Source organism: Carcharhinus amblyrhynchos, chromosome 1, assembly GCF_965287045.1.
Source record: "Carcharhinus amblyrhynchos chromosome 1, sCarAmb.v2.hapA, whole genome shotgun sequence".
NCBI lineage: Eukaryota > Metazoa > Chordata > Chondrichthyes > Carcharhiniformes > Carcharhinidae > Carcharhinus > Carcharhinus amblyrhynchos.
In genome coordinates, this window is record NC_137324.1 from 77,796,618 (window position 1) to 77,811,264 (window position 14,647).

A 14,647-nucleotide genomic window follows, 5' to 3' on the forward strand; every position below is an offset into this window, starting at 1 on the left:
GCGTTTCCTTCTCTATGAACGGTATGTTTTGTCTGTATAACGCGCAAGGAACGATACTTTTCACTGTATACTAATACATCTGACAAAAATGAATCACAGCAACCCAGGTAACCAGGAGGTAGGAGAGGATTCCGGCACATGCGCAGTGATGGACTTGAACAGCGGGAAAGAAGACTACAACGCCCAGATGGCCGCGCGGGGGCGCATGCGTACTGGCGGCCGGAGCCGAGCCGAGCGGGACGGCCGGTGCGGGCGGAGGAGAGGCGAGGCGAGGCCATGGGCGGCCTGACGGCGGCCCGGGCCGCTCGCAGGGCTGTGCTGCTGCCCACCATGCTGACCTTCGGTGTGATCGTGGCGTCGGGCGGGCTGTTGCTCATGATCCAGAAGGGTATGTTAGCCGAGGTGGACACGCTGAACGGCCGCACGTACGGAGCCCGGAGCCGGGGGAGCGGCGGAGCCAGAGCCGGTGTGAGCCCAGCGGAGGACTGGCAGTGGGGCGAGGACCCCGACTACAAGGTGAGAACAAACCCCCCTCCCTTCCCCAGGGTAACCAGTGATTGTTAACTAGTAACTGCTGCTTAGTCCACCAGCCTGGACTGCTAGTTAATCCGAGTGTACCAGGGTAGAATTAGTAAACATCACCAGAGTAACCGACCCCACTGAAAACCAGCAACAAACTCATCAACTAACAAAAAACACCATGGATGCAGAAAGAAATAAGGGGAGTAAATGCTGCTAAAGGAAAATATATTCACAGATAACAAAGGAGAGGATGGCAAAAATAACATGCACATTTAGGAAATAAGTCAACGTCGATTAGGAATACAAAGAACTACAAAATTAAATCATCTTGGAATATGAAAGGAAATAGCCTTCCCCACACATGTAAATTGTTAGATAAATGTATGAATAGGGACACTAAGGACTATGCAGGATAAACTCTTGGGCAATGGTAGTAAAATGGTGGAAATATTCTTTTTAAAAATACTTTGCCCATTTACCATGGTAGATGTGAAAAACAACAGAAAATGCCTGATAAGCTTAGGCCTGGCTCTCTTTGGAGAGAGAAACACAATTTCGAGTCTGTATGACCCTTATTCAGAACAAGATGTCAAATCAGTTTGGATAGAGTTGAGGAATAGCAAAACAAAGAAGTTACTTGAGGGAGTAGTTTCCCGGCCTCCTAACAGTAATGACTAGAAGTGGGTATGCAGGAAGAAATAAGGAAGGCACTGCAATTAATATGGGAGATTTTAATCTGTATATGTTGGATGAAGCAGACTGGCAAAGGGAGCCTGGAAGATGATGAGTTCATAAGAGTGTTTTCAGGACAGTTTCCAAGAGCAGCTTATTCTAGAGCCAACCAGAATTATCCTATGGGATGGCATAGTGCACCATTAGCACTGTTGCCTCACAATTCTAGGGACTCGGGTTCAATTCTGGCCTCTGGTCACCCGTCTGTGTGGAGTTTGCACGTTATTAGGGTGGGATTGTAGTCTGTGCAAACTCGATGAGCCAGATAGAATCTCTGCAATGCAGAAGGAGACCATTGCCTGGGAGCATGCAACAAAGCAGGATTCGTGAATAAACATTCCAACATGTAAAGATGCTGAAGCATTAGAAACCAAGAAGATTTTGAATGATTTTACAGATTTATGCTTATGAGGATTTGACAGCAGGAGCAAACCTCTGGAATTCAGTCGTGCATCCCTGTGATTTTTCAAACAAAACTAATCGAACAAGATTATAAAATGAACATCCTCAAAGATTTTCAACCTAGTCCCCAGACCACTGATGGTCTGAAAGGACATTGGAGGGAGGAGGTCTTGTATGATAACCAGATTTCTGACCAAATGTTCCCAGACATCATCAGTACTTGTCTGACTTTGTTGTCTCTGTGGTTAGTTATTCCGTTGCCACATAGAATTTGAAAAGAACACTATCTGAAACGATAGCACAACTTTTCTTTTGAATAGCTACCCACTCATGTCTTTTGGAATTTATAACAGTTCAGATCTTAGATATAATTGCAGTATTTTTACCATCAACAATGACACTTATCTAATTTTTCGGTTTACCAGTGTTTTAATGAGAATACAAGGATTGATTTTAAAGAGAAGTAAACTGTTCAATATCACTAGTGACATGTATTTCATTTGTAGTCTGTGTGTCATTAGGGCTTTTTTGTATCAAAAGCTATGATGTATAAATATGAATGTTTGAATAATTCACGAATGTGCTAGAATAAAACATTGTAATGATTAACATTGGGTTTATGTTAACTGTCTGATGCTGATGGGATTGAGAGGAAATCATTTTAGCATTTCAAACTTTAGGAACAGTAATAACATAAGATTGTAAAACTGATTTTAGTGGTATAGACTGCCTGACTGAATTTGTTTAAACTTCAAATCCAGTAGAGATTTGTATTCTGCTTGGAGTGGAAAGGTTTGCACAAAGACTTGTATCTTGGAATAATTGAAATATTATGGGGCATCTCTTGTCATCTCCTCTTTAGATTTGTAACTCATTGATGGAATTAATATTAATATATCGTAAAATCTCTACAATGCAGAAGCAGGTCATTCAGCCCATCTGAGTTTATACTGTACAGAACTTTTGTTAGGTCACAGCTTGAGTACTGTGTGCAGTTCTGGCCGTCTCACTATAAGAAGGATGTGATTGCAGTGGAGGGAGTACAGAGGAGGTTCACCAGAATGTTGCCTGGGATGGAGCATTTGAGCTATAAGGAGAGACTGGATAGGCTTGGATTGTTTTCTTTGGAGTAGAGAAGGCTGAGGAAGGATTGAGGTGTATAGGATTACAGGGGGTTTGGGCAGAATGAATAGGAAGCAGCTGTTCCCCTTGGTTGAGGAATTAATCACGAAGGGGCATAGTTTTAGGGCAAGAAGCAGGAGATTAAGAGGGACTTGAGGGAAAAAAATCACAGGGTGGTGAGAAAATGGACTGTGCTGCCTGGGGAGGTAGTGGCGTTTGGAAATCTTACAATCTTTAAAAAGTATTTGGATGATTCAACATTCAAGGATATGGGACGAATGCTGGAAAATGAGATTAGCGCAAGTTTAGTGATAGTTATTGTCGATGCAGATTTGATGTGCCTAAGGGCCTTTATTGCACTGTACTACTCTTAAGACTCTTGACTCTGAGGGGTCTTATGAAGAGAGATTGAGCAGTTTAGGACTATACTGTCAAGAGTTTAGAAAAATGAGCACAGTGGTCAGCACTGCTACCCTCACAGTACCAGGGATCCGGGTTCAGTTTTGGCCTCGGGTGACTGTGCAGACTCCACACAGACATTGTCCCCATGTCAGCGTAGGTTTCCTCCCAGTGCTCTGGTTTTCTCCCACAGTCCAAAGATGTGCAAGTTAGATTGATTGGCCATGCTAAATTGCCCCTTAGTGTCCCAAAATGTGTAGGTTAGGGGGATTATCAGTGTAAATACGTGGGGTTAGGGGATAGGGGCAGGGGTGGGTTTGTTGTCGGTGCAGGCTTGATGGGCCAAATGGCCTCCTGCACTGTCGGGATTCTGTTATCTATTCTGTAATCTATCTAATTGAGACATATAAGATGATAAATAATATTGACAAAATAGATACAGAGTGGATGCTTCCTCTTGTGGGGCAATCTGGAGAGGTCTGGGCTTCAGGATAAGAAGTAGCAGGTTTAAAACAGATGAGGAGAAACTACTTCTCTTTAAGGGCTGTGAATCAGTGGCATTCACAACCCCAGAGTGTGGTGGGTGCTGAGACATTGAGTAAATTTAAGGAGGAGATAGAAAGATTTTTAATTAATAAGGATTGAAAGGCTATGGTGAACAGGCAGGAGAATGGAGTTGAGGGCAAGATGAGATTAGCCATGATCGTATTGAATGGCAGAGCAGGCTCAAGGGGCTGAACTGCCTACTCTTGCTCCTATGTTCTTAGTCACTAGAGAATGGGTTATGAGTTGACAACTTACATACTTTGTGTAGCCAGGCTAGGGTGGCAGTGTGGCACATTGTTTAGCACTGCTTCACTACTCGCATTCAATTTTGGTCTTGCCTGACTGTCCCTGTGGAGTATGCACATTCTCCCTGTGTACAAAGAACAAAGAACAACACAGCACGGGAAACAGGCCCTTCGGCCCAACGAGCCCGCGCCGCCGTCCTACTATCTCAGTGACCTATTCATGATTTTAGTCTACGCCTAACGTGCGAGGATCAGGGAGGTCCAATTTAGGGACAATTTTAGTACCCAATCAATCAGCCTAAAAGCACATCTTTGGGGGATGTGGGAGGAAACCGGAGCACCCGGAGGAAACCCACGCAACCACGGGGAGAACGTGCAAACTCCCACAGACACAGGCCCAAATCCATGTGTCCGCACAGCAACAGAGATAGTCTCTGAGCTGTCATGTTGCCCTCGAGATGGTCCAGTTTAAGCACACTAACGACATGAAGCAATAGGCAACTCCCGAAGCAACATCCAAGAGCAGCCCACTACAACCTGCCGCCTGCATGCCCCTTGCTGGACTTAAATGCCTGTGGAGACAAAAAAATTCATTATTAAACAGGCAAAGACTAACATTCCTGAGGCAAAACGTATTCCCAAGCCTACAATGTTCAGTAAGGCCTACTATATCCCCCTATATGTAGCCCGCTCATATGGCTGTCTAAGTGACTCTTAAACAACCCTAGCGTGCCTGCTTCCACCACCTTACTCGGCAGTGCATTCCACACCCCCACTACCCTTTGCGTGAAAAACTGCCCTCTAATATTTGTCTTATACCTAGCCCCCCTCACCCTAAGCCCGTGACCCCTCGTTCTATCCATTTCTTGTAGCGGAAAAAGCTTACCACCATTTACTCTATCTATCCCCTTCATAATCTTATAAACCTCTATTAGATCCCCCCTCAGCCGACGTCTCTCAAGGGAAAACAGCCCAAGTTCATCCAATCTTTCCTCGTAAGACAGCCCTTCCATACCAGGCAACATCCTGGTAAATCTCCTCTGCACTCTCTCCAGGATCTCTACATCCTTCCGGTAGTACGGCGACCAGAACTGGACGCAGTACTCCAAGTGAGGCCTAACCAACGTTCTATACAACTGCAACATCAAACTCCTGCTCTTATATTCTATACCTCTTCCTATGAAGGCTAACATACCATACGCTTTCCTCATCACATTCTGCACCTGTACCGACACCTTCAGGGACTTATGCACTTGCACCCCCAGGTCTCTCTGCGTATCTATACTCCGGATAGTTCTACCTTTTATTGTATAACTCCCCTCCACATTATTCCGGCCAAAGTGCATCACCTCGCATTTCTCCGGATTAAATTCCATTTGCCATCTATCTGCCCAATCTACCAGCCTGTCTATGTCCTGTTGCATTGCCAGGCACTGCTCCTCAGTACCCGCCAATCCAACCATCTTGGTGTCATCAGCAAATTTGCTGATCACACCACCTACCCCCTCTTCCAAGTCATTAATATATACCACAAATAGAAGAGGTCCAAGTACCGAGCCCTGCGGCACACCACTGGTGACAGGCCTCCAGTTGGAAAAGGAGCCTTCCACTACTACTCGCTGTCTCCTCCTCCCAAGCCAGTTCTCCACCCATCTACATACCTGGCCTTGTATCCCATGAGCCTTCACCTTTTCTATCAGCCTACCATGAGGGACCTTGTCAAACGCCTTACTGAAATCCATATAGACAACATCAACGGCTTGTCCTTCGTCAACCGTTTTTGTCACCTCTTCAAAAAATTCCACTAGATTCGTAAGGCATGACCTCCCTGTAACGAAGCCATGCTGCGTATCCCTGATCAGATTGCAGCGCTGCAGATGTTCATACATCCTATCCTTGAGGATCCTCTCCATTAGCTTGCCTATAACTGAAGTCAAGCTCACCGGCCTATAATTCCCTGGGTTATCCCTCTGACCCTTCTTAAACAACGGTACTACATTTGCAATGCGCCAATCCTCTGGGACCTCACCTGTGTCCAAAGAAGAGACAAAGATTTGCGTCAGAGGCCCAGCAATTTCATCCCTCACCTCCCTTAACAGCCTGGGATAGATGCCATCAGGCCCTGGAGATTTATCCGTCTTTATACTGTCTAAGAGTCCCAACACTTCTTCCCTCGTGATGACTATATCCCTCAACGGATCCTCAAACTCCTCAAGCACAGCACCAGACATCAGGCCCCTCTCCTGCGTGAATACCGACGCAAAGTATTCATTCAGGATCTCCCCCATTCCCCCAGGCTCCAAGCATAGTTCCCCTCCTCTGTCCCTGAGAGGGCCAATCTTCCCTCTAACCATCCTTTTATTTCTAACATAGGAGTAAAATGCCTTAGGATTTTCTTTAATCCTACCCGCCAAAGCCATTTCATGGCCCCTTTTTGCCTTTCTGATGCCCCTTTTAAGTTCTCTCCTACATTCTCTGTATTCTTCTAACGCTATCTCTGTCCTCAAATGCCTAGATCTAATGTACGCCTCCCTCTTCCTCCTGACCAGGTCCTCAATATCCCTAGTTACCCACGGCTCTCTAATCCTACCCTTCCCATCCTTCCTCTTGACCGGCACGTGCCTTTCCTGCAAAGATTTTAGTTTTCCCTTGAGAGAGTCCCACATACCCAGCGTCGACCTGCCATCAAGCAGCTTACCCCAGTCCGTATCTTTAAGATCCTGCCTAATCCGGTTGTATCTAGCCCTCCCCCAGTTTAACACCCTCCCCTTAGGACAGGCTTCATCTTTATCCATTAATATCTTAAACCAGACAGAGTTGTGGTCACTGTTAGCCACCTGCTCTCCTACTTCAACGTCAACCACCTGCCCAGGCTCATTCCCCAGAACCAAGTCCAGTATAGCCCCCTCCCTGGTCGGGCTATCCACATACTGCTCCAGGGATCCTTCCATTACACACTGTACAAATTCCTCCCCGTCAGCACCCTCTGATCTTGGCACCTTCCAGTCTACCCCGGGGAGATTAAAATCTCCCACTACCACCACCCTATTCTTCCTGCACTTATCTAGAATGTCCCTGCTTATCCCTTCTTCCACAGCCCTCGGGCTGTTGGGCGGTCTGTAGTACACACCCAACATAGTAACATCTCCCTTCCTATTCCTCAACTCCACCCATAGCGACTCGATTCCTATATCCTCTATTCCTCCCTCCCTCTGCACTGCTATGATGCAATCCTTAACTAACAACGCCACTCCCCCACCTCTCTGCGACCCTCCCCTATCACGCCTGAAGCACTTATACCCGGGAACATTCAACTGCCAGTCCTGCCCTTCCTTTAACCAAGTCTCTGTCACCGCCACCACTTCCAACTTCCTTTCGAACATTATTGCCTTCAGTTCATCTGTTTTGCCAGTCACACTCCTAGCATTGAAACACATGCACCGAAGACACTCAGAAACAATCTGATCCTTCTTCCTACCCTCCGGGCTTACCCTATCCCCAATCCCAGTTCCGTCCACATCCCCACCCCCCCTCCATATTAGTTTAAACACTGCCGAAACACTCCAGCTAACCTTCCAGCTAAGATATTCACACCCTTCCCAGTTAACTGTACCCCATCCCTCTTATATATTTGCCCCTCTTTCATAAAGACTTCCCAATGGTCTACGAATCTAAAACCCTCTGCCCTACACCAATCCTTCAACCACACATTGAGTTGGAGTATCTCATTATTTCTAGCCCTGCTAGCCCCAGGCACCGGCAGCAGCCCAGAGAACGCCACCCTGGAGGCCCTACATTTCAGCCTAGCCCCCAACTCCCTGAACTGCCTACGTATGTCCCCCCTGCACTTTGTTCCTACATCCTTCTCTCCTATGTGCACTATCACATCAGACTTGGTCCCTCCACCCTTCAAAATTCCCTCTACCCTTTCTGAAACATCCTGTACCCCTGCCCCAGGGAGGCAGACTACCATCCTGGATTCCCGCTTTTGCCCACAGAACCGCCTGTCTGTGTGGGTTTCCTCCAGGTGCTCCGGTTTTCTCCCACAGTCCGAAAGACGTGGTGGTTTGTTGCATTGGCCATGCTAAAATTCTCCCCCAGTGTGTCCAAACAGGCGCTGGAGTGTGGCGAGGATTTTCACGGTAATTTCATTGCAGTGTTAATATAAGCCTATTTGTGACAATAATAATTAAACTTTAAAGCACGTTGCCCAAATTTTGAATCTATTTGTGTTATCTTTACTTATAATTAATATAGCCCTCGGGTAGTCCAGGAGAAGCTATTTTTCTTGTAGATTTCCTTTGCAATTAAACCATAGGTTAGGAGTGCTAATTTAAGGACATCATATACGTATAGTAACTCTTCAAGGTCATTCTGAATTCCTACTTTATATGCAGAATGATTAATGAGGGATCATTGTTAATGGGGTGCCACTAAACCGGCCACTTAAGTTACAAGTATAGATTCCATTCAAGCAAACAAGCAGGTAATTAAGTTCACTGTGTTTTAAAAAAAATCTGATGCCCCCCCCCCCCCCCCCCCTCCGATTGTCTGCTAATCACTTCCTTGTTAGTATAATGGTTAGTATCTCTGCTTGTTACGTGGGAGACTGGGGTTCTGAGCAAGAATCCACAAAATTCAACACTGATTTCTCAAAACCAACCAGTGATAGGTAAACTTAAGTTTCAAAATGTTTTGTCAGAGGCAGGTATTGTCACCATGGAGTTCGTCACCAATTATAGCTTCATCGATAGCTCACTTGGTAGAGCACAGGAAAGCCTTGGGTCACTGGTTCAAATCCAGCTCGAAGGACACTTCAACAAAAAAGGACCTACAATTGATTTCTTACCTGAATGATGGGACCTATGTCTTCACAGTACAGTCCTTGGGTGCAACGTTGAAACGTCAGCCTAGGTTGTGCATAGTTCTTTTCCCAGCTGGAGCTTTAACTTTCTGACTTGGGGGTGAGAGAGGTATCATTGAGCCGAGGCTTAAGTAATTGAAGGAGCAAAATATTTTATACTGTGGTCCATATTCCAGCATTTGCCTGGAAAAGATTATTGATATATTGTCCTAATTGCTGTCATGTTTTCCAACCTATTTCTAGATTATTCAAGAGATTCGTAACAGGACTCTTCGGAATGTGTGCAAACATAAAACTATGCCACATAGTATTTTGGACTTAACCTCGTCTCAGCGACGGAATTTACTGAAACACATCCTGGTCAATGATGAATATAAGTTTTTGTATTGTTATGTACCCAAAGTTGCATGTTCTAACTGGAAACGTGTTATTAAAGTTCTGAATGGTGCGCTGGACAGTGTGCATGTGCAGATAAAAATGGACCACAAGAATGACTTGGTCTTCCTCGGAGACTTAAAAAACAGTGAAATTAAATACAGGTTGAAACATTACTATAAGTTCTTGTTTGTTCGAGACCCAATGGAGCGATTATTGTCAGCTTACAGAAACAAGTTTGGAGAAATTGAGGCATACCAGCGAAGGTACGGAATGGAGATAGTGAGAAGATATAGGAAAAATGTGGGACAGTCCAGGGGAGATGATGTTACTTTTACAGAATTTTTGCAGTACTTGGTGGATGAAGATGTGGAAACAATGAATGAACATTGGATGCCAATCTACAATCTGTGCCAGCCATGTGCTGTGACATACGATTACATTGGCTCTTATGAACGGTTGCAAAGCGATGCTCGCCATGTGCTCCAAACTGTTGGGGCCCCACATAGTGTGGAGTTTCCCCAAAGGCAGGCATGGTATAAACCTATCACTAAGGAGACATTGCATTACTATCTATGTAAGGTGCCACAAGGACTTCTGAATGAACTTTTACCAAAGTATATTCTAGATTTTTCATTATACGCTTATCCTCTCCCAAATGTTACAGATGAATATTGCAGACATTGAAGGGCTTTGTTACCTAAGTTGTGTGGGTAGAAAATCTTTTTCCTATTTATATTCCAAAAATGAAAGGGTCATTGGCATTACAGAAGTATTATACCATTTCTTTTGTATGATGTCATTATATACATGTACAGCACTGGGATTGTTACCTCCAGGGAGTGGTGACAATTCCTGCTTCTGACAAAACATTTTGAAACTTCAGTTTACCTATCACTGGTTGGTTTTGAGAAATCAGTGTTGAATTTTGTGGATTCTTGTTCAGAGCCAGTATTACTGTCAATAACTGTTTGTCTTTAAAGTCATTGCTTCAGATGGTCTAAAGAAACAACAACAATCTTTGAAGTTTTTGAATATGTTATTCTTCTACTTTCCCTGTATGGACACATCAATGATTTAATTTCCTTTATTTCTTTTCCTCCTCAAATAACTTTCCACTTATTCTTTTGTTATTAGAATATTCTGCAGTTGCTTTTCTGTTTACTTGATCGTTGTTATAAGGTAATACTTGTTACAATTTCCTATTGTATATTAATCAATCCTATCCACATCAAAATCTGAATAGAATAGCAACACCATGAATCTTACAGAGGAATTTAGATAATTTTCCAAGTCCTTTCTTTCAATGTCTTCCTTTCAATTTCGCTTTTATAACGGGTTAGAAAAAAGCAAGTTTCAAATTTTGAAACAGTGACATTTCTATCCATCTGGTTTTTAATTCTGGCAGCACGACAAAAGCTTTAACGATGCAATGGAAAATTATCTGTTATTGACTATGTATATGTATATAGATTTAATGCTTAATTTTTGTATATGTACACAGTGCAATAGGCCGCTGTGATGCTCTTTGCTTATGCTGCCCTCTAATGAAGAGATTGCATAGAACACATTTTGCTTTTATAGAATGGTGGTGGAAGATAAATTTTATGTCTAAGTAACAAAATCCGATACACATTGTGGAATAGTTAATTGGCAATGGGGCTGATGGTAACAATTTTTATAATGGGTATATTTTTTATGGAGATATTCCAAGTCAAATAAAATAATACCACTCATTCGTTTTGTTTCCATTATTTGCTAATAATGACTGTTGTGTTCTGCTTTGTTAACTTCATCAAATGCCTGGTTTGAAAGGGCGGTGTGGTAGCACAGTGGTTAGCACTGCTGCTTCACAGCTCCAGGATCCTGGATTCAATTCCCTGCTCGGGTCACTGTCTGTGTGGAGTTTGCACATTCTCTTCGTGTCTGTGTGGGTTTCCTCCGGGTACTCTGGTTTCCTTCCACAGTCCAAAGATGTGCATATTAGGTTGATTGGCCGTGCTAAGAAATTGTCCCTTAGTGTCCAGGGATGCATAAGTTAGAGGGATTTGTGGGTATAATATGTAGGGATATAGGGGTAGGGCCTGGGTGGGATTGTGTTTGGTGCAGACTCGATGGGCCGAAGGGCCTCTTTCTGCACTGTAGGGTTTCTGTGATTTCTATGGAAATATCTGATCTGGATGAGTTGCATGAATTCAGTTGGCTGTACTTCATTACTGGCACCAGGTTGTAATGTTTTCCAAATAGTAGCTAGAGCAGTTATAAACTGGTGCCAATCCTCACATTTATGGTGGTTTAACAAAGCTCAAGTTTATTTCCAGAGTGACAGCATTGACAAGTAGAAAAGTTACTTTAAACTCTGTTTAAGCAAGGCTCTTAATGTGCTGAGTACTGTGAGAGATACAGTGCTGCTCACAGCTTCATTATAGAGCAGACAATAGGACTTAAGAAGATGTGCTTCAGATGCTGGAACTGATTGGGTGGCTCATTGCAATGAAGTTCCTGTAGAAATTCCCACATGATTATGTGCTGCCCTTAGCATTCTGACTATACAAAGATATGAATTTCTGCCATTGTGCTCACTTGTGGGAAGGGCTGTTGACCATGGGCGGGGTTATATGGTTTAGGGACGAGTGAGGTGGTAAAATCCCACCTAATATCTTTTAATAATAGCTTCTAACATTTTCCCTATGCCAGATATTGAATTAAATCAAGATCAAGAGCCTTGGAACGTCCCTGGGAATCAATTGATTCCTACGGACCTTCCAACATATTGTATGGCTCACTTGTCTTACTTCTGAGCTTCTGGGGATTCCGTAAATGTCTGTCAAAGTTTTGCATGTTTATTGATGTCTTCTTTTACTTCACAGGTGATTCGGTCCTCCTTGTTGCCCAACAAGGGGCATACACGCTGTGGGTTGTACGAGGGCTGCTCTTGGATGTTGCTTCGAGAGTTGCCTAGTGCTTCACGGCGTTAGTGTACACTTAAACTGAACCATCTGACTGGCAACACGACAGCACAGTGACTATCACTATTTGCTGTGCAGATACTTGGATTTGGGCCACATTCTCCCTCTGATTGCGTGGGTTTTCTCTGGGTGCTCCGGTTTCCTCCCGTACCCCAAAAACGTGCTCTTAGGCTGATTGGTGTAACAAATTATCCCTAAATTAGTCTTCCTGCAATCTTCCCCGATAGGTGTAGACAAAGGTCATGGGTAGAGGAGGGCACTCAATGTTAAAATGGCGGCGCGGGCTTGTTGGGCCGAAGGGCCTGTTTCCCATGATGTGTTGTTCTTTGTTCTAAATGGCCTGTATTTCCTCTGTCCTTCGCTGTTTTTTAATGGAGGAGTTACATCTGCTATTTTCCAATCCAGTGGAACTATCCCTGACTCTAGGGAATTCTGAAAAATTAAGACCAATGCATTGACTATCTCCCTACCCAGTTATTTTAAGACCCCAGGAAATGCATCAGGACCCACGGACTGATTAACCTGCAGTCCCAACAATTTACTCAGTACCATTCCCCTGGTGATTGTAACATTGAGCTTGTCCCTTCCTTCTGCTTCGTCAGTTACAGCCATTTCTCAGATACCACTTGCATCCTCTATAGTGAAGACCAATGCAAAATAAATTTGTCATCATACTTCCCATGAATTCCCCAGCTTCATTTTGTATAGGACTATCACTCCTTGTTAATCCTTCCTATTAAAATATTTTTACATTTCTAGTTAGCGCTCATTGAATCAGCGTCCCTACAGGACAGGAGACTGTCATTTGGGCTATCACGTCGGCACCGATTCTGACAGCATCTTACCCAGGCTCACCCCCCCCATCCTATTTCTGTAATCCCACGTATTTAGCCCACTGACTCTCTTAACCTACACATCTTGGGCCACAATGGGGCAATTCAATATGACCAATCCAACTAACCTGCACATCATTGAACTGTGGAACGAAACCCAGAGATGGAGAACACCACACAATCACCCAAGGATGGAATTGAACTCGGGTCTCTGGCATTGAAGCAGTACCGCTAGCCACTATGCCAGCTACATGTACTCTCTTCCCCACTTATTAATCTTGGCTGCTTTTATATTCTGTCCAATCTTCTGACGTGCTACTCATCATTAAGCAATTTTCTTTAAGTTTGATAGTATCTTTTTTTTAGTTGACATGGATGGTAGTGGAATTTTTCTCTTTGGAATGTATCCTGCGTATTCTACAATATCCTCTTAAACATCTGCACTGCATTTCTATGGATTTATCCCGTAACCCAATTTGCCAGTTCATATTAGCTGGTTCTGTTTTCATGCTGTCATAATTGCCCTTATTTAAGTACTAGTCTTAGAATCATTTGTCTCTCCAAACTGAATGTAAAACGCAATCATATTTTATTTGTTGCTAATTAGGGGTGCCTTCTGTATCTCACTAATTAAACCTGTTTGCATAATGCCAGGTCTGGTATAACCTTCTCTCTGGATGGCACCACAACATGCTATTCTAAGAAACAATCCCAAAAACTGTACTTTGCTCACAATCTAGTTCCTCTTTAGACCATGTCCTATGCTGTGGTTATAGTTAAGGCCCTGTCCACCACTCCCACAAGTAATTATTTAACTTATTTTTCATCTCTATTCAAATAGCTTCAACAGCATGATTTAATGAATGTAAGCCTGTCTACTGTGCTAATAACATCCTTAATTAAGAGAGCCACCTTTTTGTAGTTTTCTGTACTTCCTAAATGTCATGTAGCTTTCCATGTTCGGGTTTTTAAATTTATTCATTTGTGGAACATGGACTTTGCTAGCTAGCCAGCATCTATTGCCCCTTCTAGTTACCCTTGTTCAGAGGACAGTTGAGAGCCAACCACTTTGCTGTGGCCAGACCAGGTAAGGATGGCAGATTTCTTTCCCTAAAGGACATCAGTGAACCAGATGGGTTTTTCCAACAATCAATGGTTTTATCATCATCAGTAGATTTTTAATTCCAGGTATTCCAGTCCCAATCTATGTCATCCTGCAGTCAAATCTCTATCAATGCTATTAATTCATTTGTTTGTAATGCCACATGCATTCAGGTAGAGCATTTAGTTTTGTCTTTTTATTATTTTTGTAACCTCCAACATTATCTGATTTACACTTATTTGTACTCTTTCTCCTTTATCAATTCCTACATTAATACCTTTCTCACTTGCCTTGCCTCTATATTTAAAACAGTTTCCAAAAATTGATTCCTTTTCCCACTATTTAGTTCTACTAATTATCATTTCACGTTTGAGTTTCAAAATAGAAGAGGTCTACGTTTTGTACTGTGCCTCAGAAGGGACATAGAAGATAGGAGGCGGCCATTTGGCCCCTTGTGCCTGCTCTGCCATTTATTACAATCATGGCTGATCATCCAACTCAATAGCCTAATCCTGCTTTTTCCCCATAACCTTTGA

At 43.5% G+C, this 14,647-nt stretch overlaps 1 protein-coding gene across 1 annotated transcript; it reads left to right on the forward strand.

Annotated features, from left to right (window-relative positions):
- The first annotated feature begins 251 nt into the window (after positions 1-251).
- chst14 (carbohydrate (N-acetylgalactosamine 4-0) sulfotransferase 14) lies at positions 252-10,943 on the forward strand. Its single transcript, XM_080187308.1, has 2 exons — positions 252-516; positions 9,076-10,943. The coding sequence occupies exons 1-2, from the start codon at positions 277-279 to the stop codon at positions 9,892-9,894; spliced, it is 1,059 nt and encodes a 352-aa protein (XP_080043434.1). The 5' UTR covers positions 252-276; the 3' UTR covers positions 9,895-10,943.
- The last annotated feature ends 3,704 nt before the right edge of the window (positions 10,944-14,647 follow it).